A 26,047-nucleotide genomic window follows, 5' to 3' on the forward strand; every position below is an offset into this window, starting at 1 on the left:
TGCAGAAGTGGAATTTAAAATTTTTAATTTATACTTAAATTTTATTTTCTCTAAAATGAGAAAAAAATTAATAACTAGGCATATATATATTAAAATAACTTTTTAGTTACAACTTTTTAGTTGTAAAAGTGTAATTTAAAGATACTATTTAAATTCATATTTTAATTATGATTTGTCACAAACATTAACAAACAAGTGAAAATATTAATTTTTCCTTATCTTTTTTCACGTTTTCAAAGTATTATTTTAGATTGTTTTATCTTTTAACTAACATTATTAAATGCTGAGTTACTGAGCTCCCTTCTTATAAAGAAAATAGACCCAAATAATGAGAATAATTAAGTCTCCTTTAGAGATGAATCAGATTAGTAATATACATTAGAGTCATTTGAAGACAACGACCAAATAAGAGAGAAAGAAAAATAAGAGAAAGTCTTTCTCGCATAATATAAAGTTTGTACTGGTGTAGACAATAAAGATGCTGATGTTGTTGTCAATGAGCAAAAAAACAACCTTCGCCAAGAGGCCCAAGTCAGGAGTAATATAAGGTTAATAAGAATTAGAGTTCAATTTTTGTATTCAGTAATAAAAAAGTGATAGGGAGGATTAGCAAGGTCAATGAAGAGTTATGAAAAGCAATGGGAGTCTGGCTTTCTTGAATACCAGCAGAGGGAGAGAAGTCTCTATGAAATACAAGTAAGCCCTGCTTCACTTCCAAACCTAATTAATTGGAAGAGGTTTTGTGAATTCAAAACCTTTAAACAAAAGCAATGATCCTAAACTAAACCACTAGGATATGAATTTTTTCTTTAGCAAAATATGTAGACAGCGAGCCATTGTTTGTGCCATTATCTATAGCTTTGCTTGTGCCATATGTCTCGAGGGAGGTTGATGAAACTTCGAGACTAAATGCAACTTCCACGGTTGTTGCATGTTTTAAAACACTGAAAATAAGCAGCAAACAAGATGAATAAGATATCAATCACTAAGGTGAAGATAGTTTGTCATTTTGGGCAGGCCACACAATCAACTAATCAAGGAGCTTTACACAAAATGCTCCACTAATATTTTCCATGGTAAAATGGTTTAGAACAAGTTTGGAACAAATTATAAAAGCTAAAAATTAAAGCAAAACAGTGAAAAGAAGATGAAAAATAGGAAAAATGAGGAGTGAAGAGACTTACATATCGACGCGAGAGAAGTCGAGCAGGTGTGTTGTCTTCGGTTGTTGCCTCCTCCACGAACCCCACACTGCTCTTAACGCACCAGGAAGCCCCTCGTCATCGTTGTCGACTCCTCCACGAAGCCCTCCTGACGCAGCGACAACCACTTTGTTACGCAACCCCTGCAACCATAGAACGAACCGCCACCGAAGAATGCTTGCGCGAATGAAGTGCGAATGCCTGTGCGAAGGAGGGAGGCGACGTTCGTGAATGAAACCTTGCAGATTTGGGGAATGTTGGTGAGGGTTCGATGGCTCGAAGAAAGAGGGAATGCTGGTGAAAGGGGGAATGTTGGTGAGGGTTCGAAGAAAGAAAGGGAAACTTTGGCTCGAAAAATGAAAGTTGGCAGAGGGAAACCCAAGTCTGTTGGAATTAATTATACCAGCATCTTACCGAGGGTCATATATCCTTTGGTAAGTTAATTCACCAAAGTCAATATGGACGGCTCAAAGACCTTCGGAAATAATCCTTTGGTATCACCAATATTTGATAGAAAAGATATCATTTCTTTATTTTTTTAATTATGTATATATTTATATTCATTTAAGACGTTATAAAGACGAGATGATTATTAAAAAATATTTTTTTATTTTTTAAAAAAAATAAGAAAAAATAGTATCAAAGATAAAAAAAATTATTTCAAGCGGTATTTTTTTTATTTTTTTTTGGTAACACCCGCTTTTGACGTTTCTTTCCTTTTCATTTAATTTTTGAATTGAAACAGCATTTGTGAAGTGAAAAAGGCAGAAGAAGTGTTGGTCTATAAATTACGTTGCAAATGAAATTCACAGCACGAAGGTGTGATTTCTGAGAACTGTATCTGTTTGTGTATGAAAATGGGTGAGACTTCAAAATTCACTATCTTTTTTCTTCTTCTTCTAACGATTTAGTCTGTAGTCTCATTAAATAGTATTAATGCTACCATGTCCATTAATCATACAGGGTCTGTCCGATACTCATAGGGCTCGTTAATGAAATAAATATCTTCAACGCTGCACTCAGAATTTGTGGACTCAACAACATAGAGTCCTTCTCATGTAACTCACTCTACGATTAAAAGTCTCAAATCGAGAGATAAAACTAAATTGTAATATATAAGTGAAATGTAAATCTTATTTAATAAATTGATTTTTTGAGATTGAATTAGACTTAAAAAACAATACTTCTTTATAGTTAATTTTTTGTTAATTAAATCTTTGAAAATGAAGATACTTCTCAAAAGTATGATTTGTTTTGATAATGTACAAACATATTGTATAAAGTCAATGAGAAAAAAAAAAGTAAAAGCTATAAAAGAAACTGAAAAAAAAAATAGTATAAGAAAAAGATAACTTATTTAAGTAAATAATTGAAAATAAAGTTGTTGAAATAAATCGGAAAGGATTACAAAAAGCAGCAGAGGATGGAGGAGGATTTTCAATTTTTTTATAATATACCTCTTTTAATTTTAATGAATATTAAAATCTAAAATTAAACATCTTAAAAATAGATGAATTATGTAGAGAAACAAATTAAGATTTTTTTTTTATATTTTTGTCCTCACTTGTTATTTTTTTCCTAATTCTATAAAGTATAAAACTTATTGCATCTACTTATTTTTCATATATTATATGTTACTTAAAAACAATAAAATATCAATTTATTGTTTAGTTTCGTCTCACTTGTTCTATTCCATTTTTATAATGAAGAGAGATAACTCTTGCTCTATTTGACACTAAAATAAGAGTTTCATACTTGTCTTTTTTTATTTTAAGTTGTTACACTCACTAATTTAATTTAAGTATTCTTATATATTTTGCATGTAAATTCTTTTTGGAAAATTCTTATATTCTTGTATGAAAATTATGTTTGAAAAAAATTATATTTTTATATTAAAATTCTTTTTAAGAACATAAAATGAAATTTTGAGTATTGTATATGTTTTCCTATAACCAATTTTTAAGTGATAAATCAGATACTTAACGAGAAGGGAGTGGTAAATTTAAGTTTATATTTAAATGTTTTATATATATTTATTTTGTTCTCTAATTAGTTGTCATTTACATAATATTATTTTCAAATATTATATATATATATATATATATATATATATATATATATATATATATATATATTTCATAAATAATTACAGACACGTCAATATACTATTAGTTATCCAAAAACAATCATGCTAGTATATATATTAGGTTCTACATAAACAACTTCAAGGAAATAAAAGCTTATTATAAAACTACAAAGCTTTCGAAATATAGAAGCTAAACTTAGTTTTCACAATCCTATATCTATATACCTGCACCAACATCTTTTAGAATACATCACTTTCTGATTTTTCATCTACTTACATTGATAAAAGTGATCGTTCCAAAAGAAAAACAACAAACACAAAACACAAACAAAATAGAAAGTAAGCTATTATAGTTTATAAAATAAATAAACATATTACAATTAAACTGAACTGATTTCATCATAAGAAATGTATAATACCATAAAATTCATGTTAGAAATCAAATATTATTTTACTCACTTTTTCAGTAAAATAAGATGCTATACTTAGAAATTTAAATATCTAAATAACATAATTTTATCATTTTAACTTTTATCAAAATATTATATTTTTTTAAAGTGATAGATCTCAACGAAGTCTATTACAATGAAAGAAGGACTTTTCAATGCTACTTTGTTACAAAAATATGAGTCAAAAGAAATGGAAAGGTTTAAGCAAATAAGAAGTTAGAAAAACCTTACAATAAAATTAGATTAACATAAAGAAATATCAAAAGGTTGCATTGACAAAATGCTTTTAATGTTATATGAATGTGTGCATTGATTAATGAGTTCATATTGGTTGTGATGCAACAAATATGTATTCATTTATGGCCTTTACTTGAATCAACAATGCCCAATTGCATAATTTACACGTTAAATGATTGAAGATCACCCACAATAAAAATAAATACAAAATGAAACACAATAAATACAAATATTTATAAAAAAACCAAAATTCAAATATAAATTTTAATTTGTTTACTTATTTAATATATTAACTGATTTATCAACGTCCAAAAATAAAAAAATTACGTTAAAATTTATTTATTATACTTCTGACTTAAGATCTTTCACGTAATATTTTTAATTTGAGATATATTGGAAAGTTATTTGAAAATCAGTTCACCCATTTCGAATATAAGTTTGATTGAAAAGAGTTAAACTTCGTCCATAATTGATATATTTAATCTATACTTTTTTTTTTATCAACACACATTGTTATTTTAAATAGAATTGTATGTGAAAAAAATCCCATGAAATTTGGAATTCGTAAAACATCAATATTTTTACAATGGAGGTTATACAAATTGAGAAGATATTGTTACGTATGTGATGTGACCAACTATGTCTAATTACTAAGAAAAAAAGTCTTTCTTTGTTATTGTGTATTAATTAGCATTGTCTTTTTCTCTAATTAAGATGCCCTTAATAATGTGGCAACAACTACGAAATTATGTATTGTTAAATATATTTCTATATGTTCTTTTTTTACCTCGTATTCTGAAATTTAAATATATACAAACATGTTCAACTAGCAATAACACTCTTTTAATGAATATTTATGTATGAATAAGGAGATATTAGAGTGGAAAATGAAATAATTGGTGTTAATGAAAGATATGGATGATTAAAAATACGTTTAATTAATGTCATAAAAAATTCATACTCTTTTGTTTTGAAAATCGGATTTGATTGGAGAACGAGATAGCTTAAAAAGAAATTATAAAATCTACCTATGGAAAACTTATTAAAGAATAAAAATATAATTAAAAACTGGTTAAACTTGTTAGAATTGATGAAAGTTTATTTAAACTGAATCAATTAAAAAAATACTCAGTAGTATTTTATTTAATAAATAAATAAAAATTAATTTAAAACATTCTTTATTTTTATTTTTCGTACAGAATCACTTATATCACTATATAAAGAAAATACACTATTTGATAACTTTTCTGTATCATCTTTTAATAAAATAATTTTACTTTTTAATAAATAAAAAATAATTTATTTTCAATAAATTAAGTAATTAAATAAATTATCTTTGTTTTCAAATAACTAAATATTTTTTACTTTTAAAAATAACCACTAAATTTTTTTAATATTATTTTTTAAAAATTATATTTATATATATTGTATTTTTTTTATATTTTTCAATTAATTACTTATAAAAATAATAAAATTATATTACTGTAATATAATAAAAAAGTAAATACACGAAACCGTGTTTGCTGTTTAATAACAAATATTATTCAATTTTTAATTTAAATACATGTATTTAATTTATATATGTATTTTAGAAGCTAAGCTGATATTTATAATAATTTTATAATATTGGTTTTATCCAATCCAACTGAAGTTAAATTATTGGACCTTGAATGAATTGGCTTAACCCACTTTAATAACGTAAGACACTACAAAAATTTGAAATTATCGGTAGATATGTTTAGTCGCTAATATTCAAAATATGTTGATAATTTAAATGTTTTTAAGGAAAACTGACTGACTGAAATTCATTAGTTATGTCTTTGTAAAAACTATTATAATTATTACGAAATTTGATCTTCTATAATTATTTTTATTTATTGATAAATATTGGTACTCAATAGTTATTAACAAATGTTACTTTTAATAACATTCTTATCAAATATATTTACCAACAAATCACGTGCCATCGATAATTATCCGTCTACATTTTCTCTCTATTAAGAAAAGTGTAATCAAAATTTATTCAAATAAATTAAAAAATTTATAATTTCTTTTTCTAAAAGATTCTTTCGTACACCTAAATATTTTACATTAATTTGACATTATTTTTACTTATTTTTTATTTTTTTTTTTGTGAAATAATACAAAAGTTTACATTTTTTGACTATTTTATTCTTATAGCATGTGTGAAATGAATATAAAAGTATGTCATGATTATTTTTTACAAAATTAAAATTAAACAGTTTACTGTAAATTTCTCTAGTTTTTTTCTTGGTATATACTACTTTTGAAATATGTTTCTCTTTTTAAGGAAAAACTAACCAAACTCATTTCATAAAAACTCCTACATTTCCATAAAAGCTGAAGAAAGGAGCTTTAAAACCACCGTGTTCGATCAGCAATATTTTTAGCCATAAGTGTTTTCGTAAATTGAATGATGAGATATTTGACTTATGAACTTTCTCTGTACTTTTTGTTGTAGACTAGCCAGCCCTTTCTTTTCGACTTTTCTTTCCTTTTCATTTAATTTTGAATTGAAGAAACATTTGTGAAGTGAAAAACAGAAGAAGTGTTGATCTATAAATTGTGTTGCAAATGAAGTTCACAGCATTAAGTTGCTATGAAAATGGGTGAGACCTCAAAATCCACTGCCTTTCTTCTTCTTCTTCTTGTTCTCCTTTCGTCTTCAATGGTTAGCTCAGACATCATTCCAGCACGTGTTCAAAACAACCGTTTGATACTCATAATCGAAAACCTTATCCGCAGTGACTTCCTTAAGCAATATGGCTGTGGTCTCCTAAAAAACACACCGGTTAATGCTACCATTTGCAGTGCATTAGACCGTGTTGCAGACGACATGCATTCAACACCACAAACTATCTTCAACACTACACTCGGAATTTGTGGACTCAACCCCACGCTACCCTTCCCTTGCAACTGACCCATACATATGCATGCATGGACATCCACATCCATCATCATTGTTTAGAGTAAAGGACGTGATCCTGTTACGTTGATGCATATGTATATGCATGGTGCATGCCAATGACAGAACTACATATATCTGTAATATTATAAATAAACGTCCATGTTTATGATATATTAATTAATGTCAATATATAATATATATTGCTATATATACCACTGATTCTGCTAGCTTTTAACTCTGCATGTTCTTCTCTTATATGTATTTATGTCTCTGTATGTATACCAATGGACACAACGATATTATGTTTTTTTCTTTATTTGTTTGAAACATATATTTAAATTATTTATAAAAAGCTTGTCAACTCTTTGGAAATTTGACTCATTCATGTTTGGATGAAATGATAAATTTCATCTGCTCAAAGTTTTATAAAAGTTTGTATATATTGTTAAACTGTATTCATTTCACATTGTAGAGTTCTTATAGGATTATTTTTAAACCATTTTGTAGATTTAGATACTCTATCATCTCTTTCAATGTATTGACACTTTTATCATATCTCATATAAAGACTATAAATTACCCTCTGAGATTTCAATAGTGTTTAGCAGAGTCAATGAAATTAAATAACAGGAAAATGAAAAGTTTGAAAATTTTTGTTTAATGTGGACATTGTTTTTAGTGATTAATAAATGTTATTGAACATGTAAACCCTCTCTCTCATTATTTTGGAAAAATTTCTCATCAACCATTTGAGTTCCATTTTGGTGACTTAAAAGCTAATGTATATCAGCTTGGTCCCCTTTGCCTTTTACTCTTATAGCAGCCTTATTTGCCTGAAAAATCAAGATTACACAATCAGAAAAAAAAGAAGTTATTCCTTGAATTTATAAAATAATTTTACATTGTCATTTAATTACAAAGAACTATTCATGCTGAAAGTTATTGATTTTTATAATATTACACTATTAATTTTATAAAAATTAAAATCTTATAACATATATTATTACTAAGATTCAAATTTGAAGGCAAAACTGAGTAGAAGACAGGATAACTTTACCTCTTTCTCCCAATTGGTGTGTAAGGTGACTGCAAGAAAACACAGCACTTGTATGCTGAGTGCAAGTACAATCCCTAACAAGAGCCCCTTTTAGGTTTTAAACCAATATCAATTTAAAAGCATTAGGTCCAATTGAACAAGTTTAATACTATGAAATATGGTACAAGATGTGGGTTAAATCTTACTTACCACTCCCTTCATGTGGAGGACAAAAGCTAAAAGGATTGAAAAGGGAACTCCAACAAGATAATATGATCCAAGATTGACAAATGCACCAAGCTTCTGCCAGCCACATCCTCTGGCTATACCTTTTAATTTCACAACCCAAAGAATTAGCCATGGCCAAGTTCATGCAAGGATTTAACATAAAGTCTTCAGGTCAATGGCATGCTGATGCTAATGCCTCTTTTTTTAGGCCATTGATAAAGGGGAATTCATTTTCCACCTCCTAATTCTCGGTAAAACAGTCTTCAGAAATCATGCACAAGAGACAATTTTGATGCAAACTTTGATAGAATATTTGTTTGCTGTTTATCTCTGACGTTTATCCTTTAGATAACAGCTGAGGCACTAAAAGGAGATTCCATGTTTCATGACTAAGATTGGAGAGAAGTTGTATTGAGATTTGAGAAGAATGGCATGAAACATTAAGGCAGCTGATTACATGATACTAGACATATTACGTTTTATCTGTTGAGACTATTTAGACTTAGTTCCTCTTATGCTTTTAGTGTCGTTTTCTTATCAGAATTGAATTTTCTGTTAGTAATTCACTTAACAATGATGATTACCGAATTCCAACTTCACTTCTAAATGGAGAATAGTGCTAAAAGAAACTTCAGAATTGCATCTAAGTTGACTTAAAATCCATAGTGTTTTTATTGAATACCTGAGAATGCTGTTTGAATTGAATCTACAAAGACAAGGCTTGCAAGAATTGGTGTCATGGATTCCACATAACTGACTAGTTCAGGTACATTGGTAAAAATTCGGCCCCAAAAGTTCCTTGTCAGCATAAGGAGAGTAAATTCTAAGGCACCACTGATGAAGGACATTGATAAGGTGACTTTAACAGCTAAAAATGCAGATTTTGGACAGCCAGCCCCTAGTTCATTAGAGATCCTTGTACTGTTGAATGGAAATAAAATGTAATGAGTCTGGTTAAACCAAACATATATTAAAAAATAACTGAGAGATACACCTTGGTGATAGAGTTAGCTATGCCGTTGGAATAGCAGGCACATTTTTTGACCATGAATCATCTTCATTATATTTTTTTTATTAAGCATGAAAGACTAACCTTGCAGCTGCACCAATTCCAAAGGGTATCATCCAAAAGAGCCCAGATGTTTGAAAACTGGGGATAATTAAGAAAAGTACAATCAATCATTGACAGAAACACATGAAAAAAGAAGGTGCATTCAAACTATCAATACAATATCACATCCCTAAACTCTTAACTCAAGAACTAACCATATAGAAAGTACTGAAGTTTGCAATGTTGGATTAGTAAGAGCACCAGATAGGAGTACCATCAGTTCAAAAGTCCAGGTCTCTAGGCTGTCACAAGATAGTACCACAGAGGAGCAATTAGAAACTTCTTATAAACATTGGTTACTCATATATTATGAGTCACAAGGAATAGAAGTGATATTTTTTAAGGCATTATATATTTGACGATGGAAAAGATCATTATTAACTAGTTTGATTGCAAGTTGCTATACATTTATGGAAGTCAATTTTTGGTGAAAGAGGGATATCAAATCATACCAGACCATGAGTGTTGAGGGAAAGGCAAGCCTGAGAAATTGAGGAATATTATGCAAGGATTTCCTTGAGAAGCCAGTCCAAGTGGTTTTGCAGGAAGAGGAGAGGCTGATGTAAAGTGCTAGTAGCATTGTGTTCAGCCAATTTGAAATGCAAAATGCAATGGCAGCTCCCTTGATGCCATGTCTAAGTTTAAGAATGAAAAGCCAAGAGAGAAGGACATGTGTTAAGGTAGTGAATCCAGAAGCTAGCACCATAGGAAGGACAATGTTCTGTGTTTGTAGGAATTTAACAAAGCACCGAAGAAGAGCATTGGCTGAAAGGCTTGGAATCAAGTATCTGGCATATAGTTGAGCATGTGCTGCAATTCTTTTATCTTGATGCAGAACAACCAGAATAGGCCTCAAATATGCCCAAATGATGGACATTGGTATAGTTGCAAGCATGGTAACCACTATGGCTCTCTGCATGTGTATGCCAACCATATCATACTGCTTTGCGCCATATGATTGACCACAAAATGTGTCCAGTGCACTTGACATGCCTATCTAAATAACCAATCAACATAAGCAACAGATATTGATTTTTTGCATGGAGTAATGCAGATCCAAAAACAACTTTTTGGAGCAAACATATATAAATATATAAAATTCATTTGAAGATACGATGGAACACAAACATATTTCTATTTTATGGTAGGTATAAAATAAAACAGAACACGACATTTCTATATTTTTTATCCATGTCCATCATTAAACTATGTTCTGTTCAACAAGGCAACTTTGAGCACAAATTGCACATTCCAAGAAATTTCCCTTCAATATATATATATATATATATATATATATATATATATATATATATATATATAAAGTTGTAACCATCATTTACTCAACTCAATTAATAGAGCATTGTTAATTGTATTATACATTTAAAAATTCCACTGTATCACAAATAAATAGTTAGAACTATAAACATAAAACTAGCACATAATTTATGGCATTGGAGTACATAACCATGTTATTCTTTCTTAATCTGTGTTCCTGGTCTGCACAAAGGCTACACATATCTTAAGAGGTATAAAGTATGCATGTTGAAATTAATAATTAAAACCATGCTGAAAAATGTTAACAACTGAAAATGATGTGAACATACCAAGATACTGAAACCAGTTACATTTACAAATGAAGCAGCCAAAGAAGCACCTGCTAGAAGAAACTCATCCAAATGACCAACAAACATGAGAGAGATCATCTGCAAACTGTACTGAAACACGCACACAAACACCATTGGACCTGCCAGCCACAGTTGCTTCTTTGCTTCTTCTACAGTCTCCTTCCATATGGCCATTTGTGGCCACTCTTTCCCTCTTGATGAACTCTCTCAGACACCAACAAAGATCTCCAAAACTTATACAAAAATGGTGAGGAGCTCTTAGTGAGGAAATAGGCCTTCCAATATTATATGATCGTGGTCAACTTGAAAGGATAAAAGATACACAAAGTGGAACTATTTTTTAATGCAAGTAGTGTTATGGGGAAACATTTACCTAACAACATTTTTTTTTATGATAAAATATTACATTTAGATAGTAATGAAATATATGAATAAAATAAAGTAGACTCACTTTGTCTTCTCTGCCTCATACCTATTTCCTCCATTAATACACTCCCTTTTTAACTCCTGAAGATAACTAAAACGTTTTCAACTTATTCTTAGATACTGACATCATTATTATTTTAAAAAAGCTATCACTCACAAACCATTAACACATGATCTAGAAACCTCTTCATGCATGCCTTGTACTGATGAGAACATACCCACTGCCATTCGCTGCGCTATTTTGATTCTCATACCAGTAATGTAATATACTATTTTAATAGTATAAAACTATTAAAATGAAACGTTACATAGATGCTAAAAGAACAACTAATAAAAACAAACCTTCTTTAAAGAGATCTACTTAAAAAAGGATTTATATTTTAATACATAAGGCTCTTTTAGATTAATATTTGGAAATACATCTGAGAAATTTGAACTAATAGTTTTGAATATATAAATATATATATTCACCAGCCACATATAGATATAATAACTCTGAAGGAACCTAATATTAGTTTATGTATGTAATATTTAGAAAATTTGACCTGGACCCTGATTCAATCGAGAAGCAATAATATAAGTAGTCTGAACTATTAGAATAAACATGCATGGGCTGAATGCATTGACTTTAGACAGTCTTTTTTGTAGTTTATAAGCCAAAACCATCGAATAATAGTGATGCAGAACATGATGACTAAAAATGTTTATTAACATTAATATCTAATGATTGGTTACTAATGCTTTTAAAAGAAAATTCAAATTGTGTTTATTGCTATAAGTGTAAAAGTTTTTCATCATTACTAAACTCAAACTAAGTCTCATTCTCTAAAGTATCTTTTGCTCCTTCTACACCTTCTCTAGGAGGGACTCTGCTACTTTTGACTCTCCTTGCTGGTTTAGTTGCCTGAACAAGGAAAAAAAAAATGCAAATAGTGAATAGTAAAATGTTGACACTGTCGTTTGTACAGAAAAATGATATGAAATAGGTGCCTTAATTCTTTCTCCCAGCTAGTTCTGATAGTAATGACAGCAAAAAATTTCACTTGCACCATGAATGCAGAAACAATCCCCAACCAAAGACCCTATTTCAAGTTATGCATGCATTAGGAAAATTTATCTGAAGAGTTTGGCAAGTCAAAATAACTATAAAGACCACTGATAAATTATGTATAATATATAAACCTTCCCTTTCATGTGATAACAAAACCTAACACCACTGCAGAAGGAACTCCCACAAAATAAAATGATCCAAGATTCACAATTGCACAGCCAACCAGAGAACCCCTTGCAATGCCTTGTTTTCCAACATTAAAGTGACTGATTATTTAATACGTAACCAAAAATGGATGTTCTGAAACAGTGAATTTATGTGCCTCCTAGCCAATTAAGAAACCCTGTATTGCATGGAAATGAAAATTTTGACTCACAGTCTCGTTTTGTGTGACTAAAATATTCTTATCAACTACACTACATTGCTACAACTATATATCTACAAGGGAATTTGTTTCTTCATGATAATATTATTGGGGAAAAAATAGTTAATACTTGCTCAACTAATGTAAGACAAAATAGTCCAATAGTGACAGAAAATAAGATGGAGGGAATACATAAAAAGGATTACGTAAGAAGTTCACATGGATACCTGAAAGAACACTTTGAATCCCATCAAGGAAGCTGCAGATAGCAAGAATAGGCATTGTGACTGTTACATAATCTACACCTTGTGTTTCACTACTAGAAAGATTTCCCCATACTTTTCTAAGCAGGATCATGAGTAAACCTCGGAAAGGACCAAGAGAGCAACTCTAACTGCAAGACTTATTAATTGTAAGGAATTCTGGGATATTTGGCAAGGCCTTCTTTGTGAAGCCAGTTCTAGATTTTGCACATGACGAAGAAAACTTCACTTTTATTTTGAATTTCCAAAATTAAAAAAAAATATCCAAATACCAAATTCAATAAACTAAATTAAATTTAAAATTAAAAAAATGTAACGTTTGATTTAAAAAATAAAATCATTTAAATAGACTTAAAGTAATATAGATTTAGATTATTATAGATTGAATTTCTTAATTTGGATATTTATTTATTTCCATTTATGGACTACCGATGCATGTGTATCATGTATATGTATATTATCATTTACATGATGTACATCAATGGATTCGTCTCCTATGAATGGAGGTTGTAAATGTTCCACACTTGTTCTATTCTTTTGATTCAAAATAAAATACAATAATGTATAATATAATATAAAAATACATATTCAAATTTGTAATATAAAATGTATTTCCAAATTTTAGAATTATAAAATTCGTTTTTAGATTGTGTAATTCACAAATATATTTAAAATTACACAATTTGAATTATTAAAAAAATACTACAAATGAAATAATAAAATTTATAACATAAAATAGTTAACAAAATAGTGTTGAAATTTCAAAATATGATTAATAATTTATATATAAATATAGAAATCCTCAGTATTTATTTTATAGTTATAATCTATTAAATATCATGTGTGCAAAGACAACTAGAGTTGTCAACTTGATCGATAGCTCATGGGTTGGCATGATTCACCTTTGAATAAACTCTCTTTTAGGAATTGAGAGAAAAAAAACACACAACCTCCAAAACCCTTCTTAAGTGGGTTAGGATCAGAATTAAGATGATTTGGCTCTACTAGAAAGACTTTAAGTAACTCTTGGAAACAATACTTTTAACTTCAAACATATATCAAGTCGGACAAGTCTAGGCAGAAGGTTGAAACCAACTTTATCAGACCAAGGGTCAACACATGTTTACCTAGGCTAAAGATTGACATTGGGAAAACCAGACTATAGGTCGAGAAGGGTCGAATTGAGTTGAAGGTTGGGATAGGCTGGTGGGGCGAAAGGTTGAGACCAGTCGTCTTGAGTCGAAGGTTGAAACAAACAAACCCAAACTGAAAATTGAGACAAGATGGCCTAGGCTGAAAGATGAGACTAGGCCAAAGATTGAGACGAATTGATCAAAGTCAATGGTCTAGATAGGCCGACCCAAATAGTAGGTAGAGATGGGTCTGTTCGGGCCAAACGTTGAGATAGACTAACCTAGACCGATAGTTGAGAAGGATCGATCCGAATCGTAAGTAAGATGGGCCAAACGGACAAAAGTAGAAATGGGTAAACTTGGGTCAAAATCAACACAGGCTCAACCAAAATTTAACTGATACCTCGATTGAAATTCGACTGAGTCAATCTATTTTTCTATAGTTTGTGAGATGTATCGAAAGAGTTTTAGTTTTAAATTAATCATGTGATGTATTCCAGTCATATTGTTATACCTTCCAATTTTGAAACTTAGCTTGATATGCATATATAATTACTCCTCACATGAAAATACTTCTTAAATTTAGAGTTTATTTGGAATGTCAAATATCAATTGTTTATATCTTAAGTTGCTTCTTCATTATCCTTGTACAAAATTTGAATTTGTGTATAAAATATGAAGTGAAAAATACTTAAATGTTGATGTCTTTGTGTAATTTTAATTCAAGTGTCTATACTTCGTTTTTAATTCTTATAAAGACTCTATCCTTGAGAAAATTAAGAAATCGCATTCAAAATGTTGAACGAATATAAAATCTTTTATAGTTACACTTACACAATATTCTTTAACAACAGAATTGGAGCAGAAGTCATTTTTAGATTGGGTATAAACTTTGAATGACATTTCTCATGCAAAAAATACCATCTTATTGGCTCTCTATATATAATAATGCAGTTTTTATTAAAAGTCAATTATTAACTAAAAAATTTAATTACTCAGTTATCTTTTTGTTTATCTCCACTAATATTAATTATAACAACTTTTTTAACATACAATTATCTATATGTAAATTTCCTTTAATTAATTTAGACTTATTGAGAAAATTTATTATCTCAATAGAATTTCCTGCTACATTTGTAAGACTGAAAGTAAAAACAAGTAAATAGATTTGAGGAACATCATGGGACAATGATAGAAAAGAGATGTTGATTAAACAGAACATCTAGAGAATGAGGAGAAATCATAGTTACTAAAACTTTCATAAGGGAAATAATGTGTTGACTTTGAGTAGAAGAAAAAACTTTATTGAGAATCAATAAGCAACAGAAAAAATAATTCTCTTGGTTTTGACCAATGGCAAATTAAAGTAATTTTTATGAAATACTGAAAAATGATAAAAAAAATCTATAAGTGGTAAATAATAACCTTAGAAAATGATTTCTCTAATTAGCATCAAAACATCCCAATACTAGTACATAGAAAAACAAAATTAAAACCACATTATTTATTTCTAGTGACCAACTGCATCATCTATTATCTTTCAACAATACATAATAAAATTGTCCCTAAAGTTTTCCTGCCAAAAGAAGAATGACAAAACTTATATTGCTTTAATTTCACTCACTAGAATTAACTAAGAATGTGCAACTGCAAAGATATTGCACCTTCATGAGACTAAGCTTTCTGCCGTTACTGAATTATAGACTCTATCTGTTGCTTTCTTTGCCTGTATGAGTTAAAAACAGAGGCATGTCAGTATTGAAAGGACCAAAGCAAATGTGAAATAAGAAATGAAAAGTTTCACCTGTTGCTCCCAATCAGTACGAATGGTAATGATCATTAAAGAACAAACTTGAACAATTAGAGCACATATGATTCCCAACCAGAGCCCCTACACGAAGAAATTAGCATGGAAAACCATAATCAGGTAATTGCAATGTAAAATTGATCATCACCTATTAACATGAAGGTTATGGTAGAAAAGGATGAACTTTTGTTTACCTTCCCACCAATATGCAATACAAAAGCTAACACAATAGCTGATGGAATTCCAACCAAATAGTATGACCCCAGATTCACAAATGCACCAATTTTCTGCCAGCCACACCCTCTAGCAGTGCCTGAATTATCATTGACAAAGTGAAGAAAGATGATCATACATCATCTAATTTATTCTTGATTGATGTGCAATAAGTAAACGGTGAGTTCTACAGAAAATTGGCCACAAAATGAACCAATCCTGTTTTAAGTTCCTATCTCTTAAATTTAAGCAATCTGCAATATTAAAGTTTAAAACTAAAGAAAAGAAAATCAAGTCTTATAATTGTCAGACTGAAAGCTTTAAATTAATTTACTTATCTGTAATTTATTTGAACTGCGCACACAAGTTCCTTTCCAGATATTAACTCAGTAATCAGATGTCAATTGAGTGTTGTGTTGGCTAACATTTAAGTGCAACTTTATACTTTTTTTAGCATTTTTTGAATGAGATGTATTGGGAGTTTTCATATGCCTTTCAGCCTATACCAGTGTTTTTGAGTCATAGGTATACTTCAGACAAATAAAAGTAATGGTGAAAGAAAAACCTGAAAGAACACATTGGAGTCCATCCAGAAAGTTGGATGCTGCCAGAATTGGAAACATAATTGCTACATATTCGACCACTTCTACTTCATTGCTATATGCATAGCCCCATATGTTGCGTATAAGTATCATCACTGTTCCCACTAAGATGCCCTGAATAATGGCTATTGCTAAGACAACATGAACTGCTAAGCGTGCAATCCATGGACGACCAGCTCCAAGTTCATTTGAGACACGAATGCTGCAAGAACCATGCAATGATTGATAAAGAAAGAAAAATATTTCAAAAAGAAAATTGAGAAGAGAACAGAATGTCTGACAGATGCATGCTTGAGTGAATTTCAGAAGTACCAACCTTACTGCTCCACTGAGTCCAAAGGGAATCATCCAAACAGTTGCACTACTGTTCAAGCTAGCAAAACAAATCCAAGTGTGTGCAATAATGTCAAGTGTCATGTAATACTTATGAAAATAATCAAGCATATGTAACAAATGCGAAAAACATCTCAAGTATGAAACCAACCAGATGGAAAGAACTGATGTTTCCAACTTTGGATTTGGAAGAAGACCAGAAAGGAGAACCATCAATTCAAACGACCACATTTCCAAGCTGCTCACCATAATAATGGTAAAAAATTTTGAAAACAGCATTAGGATCTCAAGAAGAATTGAAAGTGCAAGGTTAAAAAGTTTATTGTAAGAGGTGTTATTAACTTATTAAGAGAATGCAATTACCAAACCATAACAGCTGAAGGAATGGCAAGCCTAAAAAATGTGGGAATGTTATGCAATGCCTCTTTGGAAAAGCCTTTCCAAGTTTTTGCACATGAAGGAGAAAACTTGATATAGAGTGTGAGCATAGTAACATTCAACCAATAAGATATGGAATTTGCTACAGCAGCTCCTTTGCTTCCCAGTCCTGATTTGAACACCAGAATCCAACATATAAGTACATGCAGTAATGTGGTAATTCCGGAGCTGCACATCATTGGATATACAATATTCTGTGTTTGCAAGAATCTGTTGAGGCATTGTAGAAGACCATAGGCAAAAACGGTTGGAAGCATACAAGTAGCATAGGTCCCAGCTGCTGCAGCTATTTCAGGATCCTGACCAAAGAAAATCAGAATGGATCTTGTGTTTGCCCAAATAACTGCAAGTGGGATGCTGACAGTCATGAGAATGAACATGGCTCTCTGCATGTGTATGCCTAACATGTGGTACTGCTTTGCTCCATATGACTGGCCACAAAAAGTGTCCAATGCACTTGCCATTCCTTGCTATTTCAACCAAAAACCAAATAGAAAAGAAAAACCATAATGTGTTATCCTGGACAATATATGTTGCAATGTAAACCACAGACCAATCACTATTTTCTGCTTAAATGATCAGCTCAATTGTTTTGGACAAATAATGTTGAATTTTTCATCCATATCTAATCCTATTTTCAAGCAATAGAATATAAAAAACTATGGAAGAATGGAACATTTGTAGTCCCCTAACAACTTAAACTCTTGAATTGTTAATTCATGGCAGAGTATCAAAGCCTCTCAGATCAAGTGGTCTGGAATTTGGTCCTCATATGATTTTTGGAATGAAAGTGAAGAACTAGCTCTCAGAACTCTACTTTCAACTCTCAATTATCAACATTCACTCTGCATCCCAGAAGTCAACAGGTAATGAATGATGAGCAATTTATTTTGAACTAATAATGTTGACTTTCCCTGCCATTTCCAACCCTAGCAAAACTTCCCAAGTTTTAGATATGTACTATAAAACCATTTAAGTTTAAAACTTGTGGAATCATTGAAAAAGTACATGGTATGAAGGAAAACAGAAGTAACATACCAACAAACTGAAACCTGTGACAGAGGCAAAAGAAGTGGCCATGGAAGCACCAGAGAGAGCCAACTCACCAAGATGCCCCACAAACATAACAGATATAAGATTAAGGCCAAAATTCAAAAGGGTCACTGTTATCAAAGGCCCTGCAAGCCATAACTGCCTTTTCACTTCTTCAACAACATCACTTCTTTCAGTTCTCTTCCAACTGCTCTGCTTTTCCTTTACCACCAATCCATCACCCTGCCCTGATGAATATGAGTGCTGAATCAATGGAGACTGAAGATATCCACTTTGGCTTTGGTCTTCTCTCTCCATTTCTCTTCTCTTTTGCTACTCAACACACACAGAACACAGACAGATGAACGTTGGATACTGCTTATTGCATGGTATAAATAGATTATAAAGGCAGCACCTTGCAGGGTTTTTTAATAATAAAATCATATAAAAGAAAGGGTAGAATTTGAGAAATAATGATAAATAAGTGATAAAATATGATTAAATCTTAATTGATAGTAAGTAATTTCCTAAAACAATAATTATATAAACTATTTTCATTAATATCAATAAATTATTTTATTTATTTCTTATCAAATAAAACATCAGGGTTATTGCATTCAGTTAGGAGTTATTATAATTAAAACTTCAGCAGTGTTCATTTCAACATACTGTTAACACTCAGTACTGAAGGAGATTCTGTACTATTAAAGCACTAAAAATAGTGTTATACTATTAAAACATTAGATCTGTCTTTTTTTTTCTTTAACCAGTGAAAAATAACTTCCAACCTGTTTAACTGCATCATTATTCCTTCTTATTATTCTAATTATTATTATGTATGAAATATTAAAACGTGATGAGTCATGATTATGATTTATGAAGTTGACATGTTTGGTATGAATTTTAGAACGAGAGAAGAGAATTGGTGCACGTCTACGACAAACAGGGATGTGATGTGCGAAACACAGCTTTTGCTAAGTTACTCTAAAGAAAAATATAGCCTAAAAAGTAATAACGAAAAATGTAAGTAAGAAAGTATTTTTTAAAATTACTCTCTTGGAAATGTTATGTTGATAAGAAATAAGATTAATATTAATGTAAATTGATGACAACTTTTATTTTATAAATTATTGAGGGTTGAGGAGATTTATTAGAAAAATATAATTTCAATGAGATTTAAATCCAATCATAAAAGAAATTGATATTATTGTGTATCTAAAACATTAAAGTATTGGTTAATAAGTCTTTCACGTTTATTTAATACTATACTTTTTCATTTTTATCTAATATAAGATTTGGATTCATACTTGAATTTTTATCTTTATGGAAAAAAATGTTTGATAATGAATTCTAAATTTATAAATTTTTAAGGTTTAGGTATAAAATAATTTTGGATATATCATTTACTTTATTTTTGTTAAGAATTCTAATATAAGTTCAATTCTTATGTTGAACAACAATGATTAAGAAAAAAAAAAAGAGTTGAACACTATATAATATAAAGAAAGAACTTACAAATTTATTATTTTATTGAGTTAAAATAATATTAATGTTAAATTTAAGTGGTGTTGCGTCTCTTCCATAGATCTTTTCACGGGTTAAAATACTTTCATTGTTTTAGGTATGCCTGTTGGTCTATTTCATTCATTTTCTACTTTCTTCCATTTTTGTTTGTTTTTGTTTAATGTTTTCTGTTTGACACTTGGATGCTGCAAGAAAAAGCAAAATTCATGAATACATTTTATAACAAATTTCACTAGTAAAAGATGTAGCTTCCAATTGTTTTATTAAAAATATAAAAATTAGAAGTTATTAAAGTAGTCTGTCAAATTAGACTAAAACAAGCTGCTAAAAAAAGTAGACACTTGGGCCACCCCATTTAAAATGATAGCTACATTCTTTTTCCAGTCAAAATAAGAGTAAATTGTTTAACTTATAATTCCAATCCAACAAGATTAAAATATGTAAAAAATGAAACTCAATCAAATTGAATTCTCCTTTTAATACGATGTATCAATTTCATTCCCATGTATAATTAACCTCTAGAATAAAAAATATAAAGTTTCAATTAAATTATGCTTTTTAAATAAATATTTTAAAATTATTTATTATTATTATTATCATTATTTATATTAAATAGTTTAATAAAATCTAAGTTAAGACTACTCGAAACACAATCAGATTTATTTTTAAGTTTAGTTCTTTGGACTTTGATAGTGTTTATAGCTATACTTGGACAACAAGTATTCCTTTTTCCTTTTGGCAGTACTTGTTTGGCATCTTATTTTATTATATTATATGGTCGTTTATGTTGACATTTAATGTTTTCTGAAATTTTCCATATTCAATAATGGTGGGTAACTTTGGGAAACAAAATTCACGACATAGATTCAACATAAAACACTCTCCTAGATCATCACTTGCTCACTTAAAGACATAAGATTCTGATAAGGATCACTTTTTTCTAGATGAAGCAGAGTTGGTCAATGCAGGATTCATTATTTTATTTCTGGAATTTCATTGGGACTGATATCTGTAAGATTGAGCAGTGTCATAAATGATATTGAAGAACAGAAAAATCAAAAATGTTTATTTCTGATTAAGGTACAAATGCTGCAAGAAGTTTTTGCAAGCATTGATAATAAACATATGTATGTGTTAATAATGTATAGTGTTATAGTTGTGAAAATAATAATATTGTCAAGCATGTGAAAAGCATCTAAAATTCATCTCAGTTTTTACAACTTTTGATAAAGAAATATTTGCAGGCACATCTTTATCAGAAAACAAATGGTTCATCTGAGTTTTAAATAAGTTCATGTGGGCATGATCCATAGAAAATATTTGAACCAGTGGACATCATCTTCAGTCAGAGTCTTTACATAAACTATTTTATAAAGAAAAACAATAGTATTTATTCATTAAATTGTGCTGCTAAATGACCTGCTTCAAATTCATTTCGCTTCTTAAATGATGCAATAATCAATAAAACACGAATTGTTTAATATGTTTGGATGTATAGTTCTTTGTCTTATATTCAAGCTGACTGGTAGCTAGGAATGACTTTTAACTTCATGAAGAGCTGCAGATAATGTAGTTTTCAGCATGAGTTCCACATCGACCTGTCAAGAGAGAGCGCATCAAGTAACACCATAAAAGTCACAACAACCATTAGCATGAATCATACCCTTCTTAATCTGTTGGTAATAGTATAAACAAGTTAATGAGTATGTAAATTTAGGATATAAATTTTAATTTTCTTGAAATGCTTAGTCTAACTCAAAATTTGAAAGGATAATTTCATGACAAATAAGTCATTTTTAATTTCTTGAAATGATTCTCCCAAAAATCCAGGGAGAATACCATCCAAAAGAATATAAATTCATAAATTTTTAACTTCTGAAAATGCTTTACCTAAAATGAGGATATGTAATACCATCCAAGAGATATATATGTGTGGATGAAAACATAATTCTGCAAATATGTCAATTGTTTATAATAATAATAATAAATACAATTTCTAGAAAGTTATTATTGGCTAAGTTAACATATTTTGTTTAATTATGTAAGTGAAAATGTGGATAAACATGACCAATACACTTGTTTGCACTAATGTTGATACAGAATATTTTGTAAATATTTAGTATACACATAGTAATATTTGTGTTAACCTATGTCAATATTTATTTGTTTACTTTTTAAAATATCAATACATTGCATCTTTAGGTCCTTTAAAGCTGGGACTACTCAATAATTGTCATGATCAAAAGGATAGAATGATGGTGAAATCTAAAATGATCTAAAACTTGTAACAAAATTTTAATCAATTGTGTCGAACATCATTTAAGGTCAATTTTCTTTATCTTGATACCAACAAAGCAAATGTATTGATACCAAGCAGACACAATCAATAATTCTCCTTTTTATGAAACCAAACTGATTAGAAGAAATTACTATTGGAGCAAAAACAGTCCATCTATTGGTCATAATCTTCTTAATCATTATCTAATGCAATAGGCTTAAAATCCTTCTTTAATAATTGTAGTAGTGCTGCATAAACATCCAAATTCACTATTCTGCCAGAATTTCTGAAAGAAGAAACATTCAAGTTCACCTCTTCAGTAGATGGTAGAAGTGTTGCATTTTCATTATCATTCTCTACCTTATTCATTATCAATAAAAAATACCATAAAAGTCTTTGACAATATTCCAATGCTTTCTCATCAGACCACCTCTTCCTCAGTTTTCAGTATAGAAATAGGCCTGTTTCTGACTGCTATGATCATCATCACCAGTAGTATCATACTAAATTTATTTATATTTGAAAGAACATTACACGCAATATTTCAAGTTGCCACACCTCTCTCTTAGCAGTAATAAAATGCCCTCACTGATATTTGAACTTTGTATACGCAATAATACTGAACTTGAACTATAGTGCATAAACTCCACCACGTCCAGATATCCAGAAGTTGTGAATTAATAAGGAGAAATGATTTAATAGCTAAACAAGAAAAATGGAGACAATTTCTCAAGATTCTTTTTAATATCTGAAGACTGAAAAGTGAAAGATAGTCAATATTCATAGTATTCATGTATAGTCAGTGTAACATAGAGCTCAAAGAGTCTTGCTTGTATCATTGACATGACACATGATCGGAAAACTATATTTGACCCTGTAATCAAATGTCAATGAAATGACTTCTCAGATGAAAAAAAACAAGCACCAGCAGGCTTATTCCTTAACCAAACTTAGCCATCAACACCATTACTTCAACAGCTATATCCAAAGTTGCACACTTGAAATGCTACTAAGTAGGACCATATATCAGTAGTTATTCAAACCAGGACTAGACATAATGTTCTTGTCAACAGATGGACAAGTCATGGTATGTCCTTGGAAGCTGCATCAATTTCTTTATTCTCTTCCTCTGCCTTAAGCAAGGGGTTTGTTAGTGATGGTGATGACTCTCTCACTTTTTTTTCGTTGGTTTTGCCCCATAGGACTAAGTATAGACCAAGCACAATGAGAATTGCACCAATAAGCCTGTAAAAAATTGAATAACTCATTTATGCCGTTGTGTACTTCAGTCATTTCATGAATAGGGAAATATTCCAGTAATGATCAACAAATTTAGAACGTACCCTCCTGAGTATAACTGATCACCAAGAATTAGGGCTGCCATGACAGCAACTAGAATAGTTTGCACAGGCTGGAAGACAGCAACAAACACAGGACCACCCTTTTGAATACACCATGTTTGGAGAGATATGACAACACCAGATGCTATAATTCCCTGCAATTACCACCATCATGCAACAGTGAATTGAGTTAACTTCAAAATTTCCAGTTCTTGGGATTATGTGTCATGTAAATCATATTTAATAATGTTTGAGAATTCAAGTGATGAATATTACTGCATATAGGATAATAAAAAGCTCCTCTAGTGACTGTATCTTCCAATTCTCCAAGTCATCTTCTGCAAAGGCTGCTATGATCAAGAACTGGATCAATCCAAAGAAGCATGTAAACGAAGTGAGGGTTAGTTTTGCTGGATACTTCTTCACCACAGGAGCCTGCACCAAGTTTTTTGCTTTTACCATTCAGGTCACAAAATTGGTGATACTGAGGAAATTAAGTAAATTTCATGAACATATGTCTGGTCACAATAAACTACATTATATATTATATGGATACGTTTATCTTAAGTACGAATCAACATATTGGTTATCTGAACTCTGAAATTTCAGTTTATATATTCTGCTTATGTCATTAGAATTGACAAGACCTGAAAAACTATCCAGCCAGCCCATGACAGACAATGTCCAAGCAAGTATATGCAGCCCCAAGTCCAATTTTGCGTTTTTGTTGATTGATCTACTTCTAAAGTGTCTCCTTGTGTTAGGTCCATCTGCAGGTGAAGAAGAGGAGGACCTTTGTAAAGAGTAATTACTGTGGCACCCCCCACACTAGCAATGGTTCCAAGAACTTTTGCCAATCCATCTCTCCTTGTGATGTTGGCTTCCTCAAGCCTGGTACAAATAAAATGAAATCATCAAGTTATGCCAAGATCACAGCATAAAATAATAAAGAATGTTACAAGGAGACTTGGTTACCTTAAAGCCAAAGCCAAGACAAAAGTGATTGCAGGAACTGAGTTTTGCAATGCAGAAGCAAAAGTTGGAGAAGCATAGTATAATCCCAGCAAGTAAAACCCTTGGTTTGCTGTGATCCTTCATTGTCAATGTGTAACAAAAGTGGAAAATATTATAACTTATAGGAAGGAAATGAGTATGGAAATCTGCAACTTCTATACATTCTTACCCCAGTAATGCAAGTAGGAAGAACTGAACCAGTAAAGATAAAGTGAGGGGTGGTCTTTGATTCCTGATTATAAAGATATTGACATTGCTCAATGTTAAAATTTGAGTAAATAGTATATGCAATGACAGTGTAAAAGGTTTTTTTATGTCAATCAATTAAGGTTATATTGGGAGTCATACATAACATGGTTTCTAATTGATTGACGAAATAAAACTTTTTACAATGATACTGCATAGAAAATGAAGTAAAAATAACAGAAGGATTTTGATAGGAAAGGTGAAAAGTGAAAACAAACTTCATCTGGAAACTCACTTCTCTAACACATAAGCAAATGGGCTTAACAAAAGCAAAGCAATCAAATTTCGATAAACGGGGTAAACAACTTGGCTGACTCCAATATTTAGTGCAAGTCTAGACACAATGTGATATCCTGCAAAGCAGAGCTGCAGGGTAAGTAATGCCACAAGAAGCTTCACTTTCTCTGTCATAACACTAGCCATTGTTGTTTATGAGAGGCTGTAAGACTGAAGGGTGCTTATATAGAGGGAAAAAGTTGATAGGAATATAAAATTATACAACTTGATATTGTTAACATCAGTAGTTAGTTACTCATGGTGTTTGATGTATCAAATAGCAACTACTATGATATGTAAACGTTTAACATATCCTCTGAGTTATTCATGCACTACAAAATCTTGTATATAATACAATATATTTTGGTCGTTGACTTTGAATTTAATAATTTAGGGAGACAGAGTCAAGGTGCATCACGTTACTTGGGTAGCTTGAGACTAACCAACCTCTATCATTTGTATGAACATGTTCCCACCATCCCTTTTTCATACTATGTTTATCAGACCGTTGTCCCATTTCTCTATCTTTGTATAGATTAGTAATTGCGTATCTTTTTAGTTTAAACTATTCCTTTGGTTCCTTTAGTTATTCTCATTAATTTTAAGTTCTAGTTCCTTTTAAAGAAAATTGTACAATTTAATCACAACACAAGTTTTCTGTAACAATTTATAACTGTAAAAAGTTTATGAAGCAGTTTTATACTGTTACAAATTGTTGACTGATGTTAGTCTCAGTGACTAAAACTTCATTATGCATGTGTTGGACTAAAACTTACAATTTGTTTAAAATAAAGATAATATAAGA

The 26,047-nt window shown here is 30.4% G+C and overlaps 3 protein-coding genes across 4 annotated transcripts; all 3 read right to left on the reverse strand.

Annotated features, from left to right (window-relative positions):
* Positions 1–6,537: 6,537 nt before the first annotated feature.
* Positions 6,538–12,232, reverse strand: LOC148199843 (protein DETOXIFICATION 16-like). 2 transcript variants are annotated; one of them, XM_088112362.1, is made up of 8 exons: positions 10,882–12,232; positions 9,730–10,274; positions 9,433–9,519; positions 9,260–9,316; positions 8,849–9,087; positions 8,149–8,267; positions 7,960–8,046; positions 6,538–7,735 (listed from the first exon to the last, which is right to left on the reverse strand). In XM_088112362.1, the coding sequence occupies exons 1-8, from the start codon at positions 11,074–11,076 to the stop codon at positions 7,679–7,681; spliced, it is 1,386 nt and encodes a 461-aa protein (XP_087968488.1). In that variant the 5' UTR covers positions 11,077–12,232; the 3' UTR covers positions 6,538–7,678. The 2 variants fall into 2 exon arrangements, with proteins under 2 accessions (XP_087968488.1, XP_087968489.1); XM_088112363.1 differs by having other exon boundaries at positions 6,541–7,735; positions 10,932–11,073.
* A 3,318-nt stretch (positions 12,233–15,550) lies between these two features.
* LOC148199844 (protein DETOXIFICATION 16-like) lies at positions 15,551–18,944 on the reverse strand. Its single transcript, XM_088112361.1, has 9 exons — positions 18,571–18,944; positions 17,458–18,002; positions 17,246–17,332; positions 17,078–17,134; positions 16,725–16,963; positions 16,141–16,259; positions 15,944–16,030; positions 15,804–15,865; positions 15,551–15,715 (listed from the first exon to the last, which is right to left on the reverse strand). The coding sequence occupies exons 1-8, from the start codon at positions 18,880–18,882 to the stop codon at positions 15,806–15,808; spliced, it is 1,506 nt and encodes a 501-aa protein (XP_087968487.1). The 5' UTR covers positions 18,883–18,944; the 3' UTR covers positions 15,551–15,715; positions 15,804–15,805.
* A 3,877-nt stretch (positions 18,945–22,821) lies between these two features.
* LOC124833018 (WAT1-related protein At3g18200-like) lies at positions 22,822–25,486 on the reverse strand. Its single transcript, XM_088114462.1, has 7 exons — positions 25,202–25,486; positions 24,890–24,952; positions 24,682–24,798; positions 24,354–24,597; positions 23,983–24,141; positions 23,710–23,861; positions 22,822–23,611 (listed from the first exon to the last, which is right to left on the reverse strand). The coding sequence occupies exons 1-7, from the start codon at positions 25,387–25,389 to the stop codon at positions 23,449–23,451; spliced, it is 1,086 nt and encodes a 361-aa protein (XP_087970588.1). The 5' UTR covers positions 25,390–25,486; the 3' UTR covers positions 22,822–23,448.
* Positions 25,487–26,047: the final 561 nt, after the last annotated feature.

Source organism: Vigna umbellata, chromosome 4, assembly GCF_029865625.1.
Source record: "Vigna umbellata cultivar VRB3 chromosome 4, Vumbellata_1.0, whole genome shotgun sequence".
NCBI lineage: Eukaryota > Viridiplantae > Streptophyta > Magnoliopsida > Fabales > Fabaceae > Vigna > Vigna umbellata.

Coding starts and splice junctions, on each gene's coding strand:
- LOC148199844 (XM_088112361.1), bottom strand. CDS start 18,882: ATGGAGAGAGAAGACCAAAGCCAAAGTGGATATCTTCAGTCTCCATTG. Junction 18,003..18,570: donor TCACAGGTTTCAGTTTGTTG/GTATGTTACTTC, acceptor TGGTTGAAATAG/CAAGGAATGGCAAGTGCATT. Junction 16,260..16,724: donor ACTCCAATGTGTTCTTTCAG/GTTTTTCTTTCA, acceptor ATGATAATTCAG/GCACTGCTAGAGGGTGTGGC.
- LOC124833018 (XM_088114462.1), bottom strand. CDS start 25,389: ATGGCTAGTGTTATGACAGAGAAAGTGAAGCTTCTTGTGGCATTACTT. Junction 24,953..25,201: donor TTTGCTTATGTGTTAGAGAA/GTGAGTTTCCAG, acceptor CTTTATAATCAG/GAATCAAAGACCACCCCTCA. Junction 24,142..24,353: donor CTGGCTGGATAGTTTTTCAG/GTCTTGTCAATT, acceptor AACTTGGTGCAG/GCTCCTGTGGTGAAGAAGTA.
- LOC148199843 (XM_088112362.1), bottom strand. CDS start 11,076: ATGGCCATATGGAAGGAGACTGTAGAAGAAGCAAAGAAGCAACTGTGG. Junction 10,275..10,881: donor TAACTGGTTTCAGTATCTTG/GTATGTTCACAT, acceptor TTGGTTATTTAG/ATAGGCATGTCAAGTGCACT. Junction 9,520..9,729: donor CCCTCAACACTCATGGTCTG/GTATGATTTGAT, acceptor ATCTTGTGACAG/CCTAGAGACCTGGACTTTTG.